Source organism: Trachinotus anak, unplaced genomic scaffold (assembly GCF_046630095.1).
Source record: "Trachinotus anak isolate AG129_WGS33_773 ecotype Australia unplaced genomic scaffold, CSIRO_AGI_Tana_v1 ptg000014l, whole genome shotgun sequence".
NCBI classification, from domain to species: domain Eukaryota; kingdom Metazoa; phylum Chordata; class Actinopteri; order Carangiformes; family Carangidae; genus Trachinotus; species Trachinotus anak.
In genome coordinates this window covers 21,457,110-21,459,801 of record NW_027273865.1, presented here as the reverse complement: position 1 = coordinate 21,459,801, position 2,692 = coordinate 21,457,110, and the positions used below count along the sequence as shown (strand labels likewise).

Here is a 2,692-nt window from a genome sequence, read left to right as displayed (position 1 = left end):
AGGCATAAATTGGGTACAGGTCCTAAAGTTTTTCTGTTATTCTCTTTTTTGGAGGTTAAAAAATGTCACCTGTTTTACAGCAGACATTTTGACTTGTCACAGTAGGAACGGTGTCAGGGGCTGTTTCAGAAATTGTTGCAATGCAGTTTACCTTGAAATAATGTCATTACTTACACCTGTGTTTGATTTGTCAAAATATCTGCGGTGAAAACTACTTTCGTTTCACTTCACATTATTCCCTTGATACTACAGCTGTATGTGTTATTATGTTACCAGTGCTGGACTGTTGTTGTTTGTCACTGCCACTCTTGTTCTCGCAGTCATTAGGAAGCTCCTTTTCATGCCCAGCTCCCATGTAATGCACAGTGACAGCTTCAGTCTTCAGTCTTACCCTCTTTTAGTGACTGAGTCAAGAAGGTCTTGCGTTATACCTTTGCCCTCTCTGTTGCGTGAATGTAAGCTATTTGTGTTTTCTTTATGTTTTGGGGTTTTTTTTGCCTTACAATAAAGTTGAAAGGGGCTACAACCGATATTTCTATGTATGTGAAAAGGGCTGCTGAACCCAGAAGTTTCCTCTCAGCTCTACACAGATTTTTTAAGCATCTTTCAGCTCATTGTTGTGATTTTCAGTCCACAGTTTAAAAGCTCACTGTCAGTGCTCTTATCAGCGTTACTTTTGGCCACAGTTAGACACTGTCATCAGTGAAGAAACTGATATCTGGAAGCAACAGACAGCAGAAAAACAAAGTTAGCAACATGCTAATGTAGTGGAGCATTTAGCAATCGGCAACAGTTCCTTCAGAAGAGTTGGGTGTGATATGCTAGTAGTGGCTAGCTTCAAACAGAGATAAAGAGTGTGCTGCAGAGGTCTGGGGAGCTCACCTCTTTCTAACGCCACACCCTGAAAATTACGACATCACCTGAGGAAGTTTATTAGATTTTGCCCAGCCCCCTCTGGAGCCAGCAAATAGTTCAGACATTTTTTTCAGATATGCAATCATACGCTACAAGATGTAAACAAACATTGAGGGGTTAAAGCAGGTGGAGGTCCCCTTCAGCAAAACATTACTCTCACTAAATGTACTCTATAAAGTTATATACTGTAATAGCTATTATTGCCTCCATTAGCTGCAGAAAATTGTCTTGTAAAAGACCTTAAAATTACTGTCTAACATAAGGAATGTATCTCATTATTTGTATTGTATTGTAATCTCCACTTAATTATGGACTCTACTTCACCTGGCTGGTGAAATCATTTTAATTTCACCTCATGTTGTTCTGTAAGAAGAGTTCATACACAGACTAACCAAAACTGTAAATAAAGTGCTTTATTTAAATGTTATATATGTGTTACCTACTAAAATTCAAATTTAATATCAAATGTAGGCCATTTACATCCAAAATCTCAAAACTACATCACAATCAGACAGTAGAGTAAGGGTAATATTTCAATAATTTAATTCTGTCAACAATTTCTTCAATTACATAATATATCTTTTTCAGTTGAAACAACATCAATAATAATGCCAACTGCTTTGTTTAAAATCCTGATTTATTTTCTTGTGATTTTACAGGTTCATTGGTGTTTTTCTCTGAAACATTACATGACATAATTTCAGCAGGAAACATAACAAAGATACTCTTTGTAAGTTTTAAAAATCAAAGCATGGGCTGAATCCAGATGTGATGGATTTAAGACCTGGCCTCCATCAAAAAGAGCAGATTGAGATGAGAAGAGGGCACCACAGAAAGATTTCATCTAGCAGACTCTAACCTTGTTCGTAGGGCAAGAAAAAAAACGAGCGCGTTGCATCTGCCTAACTTATTCAGTAGCATAAAGCAGAAAGGCGCTGAAAGTGTTAAAGTAGCTGCTGTATTCGCAGAGGAAACAGCCTGTAGGCAGGTTGACAGCCACCTTGTCCCCAGCCATCAGCTGCAGGACCACAGCAATAGTGGCACTGTCCTCTTGGTCATCTTTATTTGCCTCTCTGGATTGGACCACCACCTGGCCGTTAACCTGCAGACTGGCACAGGCAGCCAGGGACCTGCCAGGAGAACCAGCGTCACTGTAGATGGTGACAGCAATGCTGTACACACCAGAGCGGGGAACAGTAAAGATACCAGTGTCCACACTATAGCTACCACCCATGTTGAGGAAGACATGTTTGTAGATGATGTTGCTGTTGGAAGCGATTGGGCCATAGCACTTAAAAGTAACATCACTGAAGAGAGCGACGGAGAAGGCAGTGCGGCTGGCTGGAGAAACAGAGGGGAGAAGAGAAGAAAGGTTAGAGATGCAAGTGTTGTCAGTGTTGTCTCATGAACATTAAGAAAAGTGTGCAACAGTGTTTTATCTTTTCAGATACTTTTACTGTGTGTTCCTCACCTTCAATATTGACGAGACTTTGGTTTGTTTGTGAGTATTTCTTCTCCAGCTTAGCCAGGGTCATGTTAAAGTACGTCTTCAGCATGTTCACCTTTTGCAGGATCAGACAGCAGCCACAAGAACCCTGGTCCGTGCTGCACACTGAGCACAAACACATGTAAATACACTTGCAGATAAAAACATGCAGACACACTGATCATGTACCCACAATTCCTCACCACTGCCTGCGTTTGGGTCTGCGTTCTGGGGTCCATCCCAGGGGTTAGTGAAATTAGCAAAAGTTGCGTGCAGCAGACACAGCAATAC

General features: G+C 40.7%; 1 protein-coding gene across 1 annotated transcript; it reads right to left on the bottom strand.

Annotated features, from left to right (window-relative positions):
- Positions 1–1,560: 1,560 nt before the first annotated feature.
- LOC139631484 (complement C1q-like protein 4) lies at positions 1,561–2,692 on the bottom strand. Its single transcript, XM_071495664.1, has 3 exons — positions 2,605–2,692; positions 2,387–2,527; positions 1,561–2,256 (listed from the first exon to the last, which is right to left on the bottom strand). Exons 2-3 carry the CDS (start codon positions 2,469–2,471, stop codon positions 1,823–1,825), a joined length of 519 nt encoding a protein of 172 aa, XP_071351765.1. The 5' UTR covers positions 2,472–2,527; positions 2,605–2,692; the 3' UTR covers positions 1,561–1,822.

Coding starts and splice junctions, on each gene's coding strand:
- LOC139631484 (XM_071495664.1), bottom strand. CDS start 2,471: ATGCTGAAGACGTACTTTAACATGACCCTGGCTAAGCTGGAGAAGAAA. Junction 2,257..2,386: donor AAGTCTCGTCAATATTGAAG/GTGAGGAACACA, acceptor CTGTTTCTCCAG/CCAGCCGCACTGCCTTCTCC.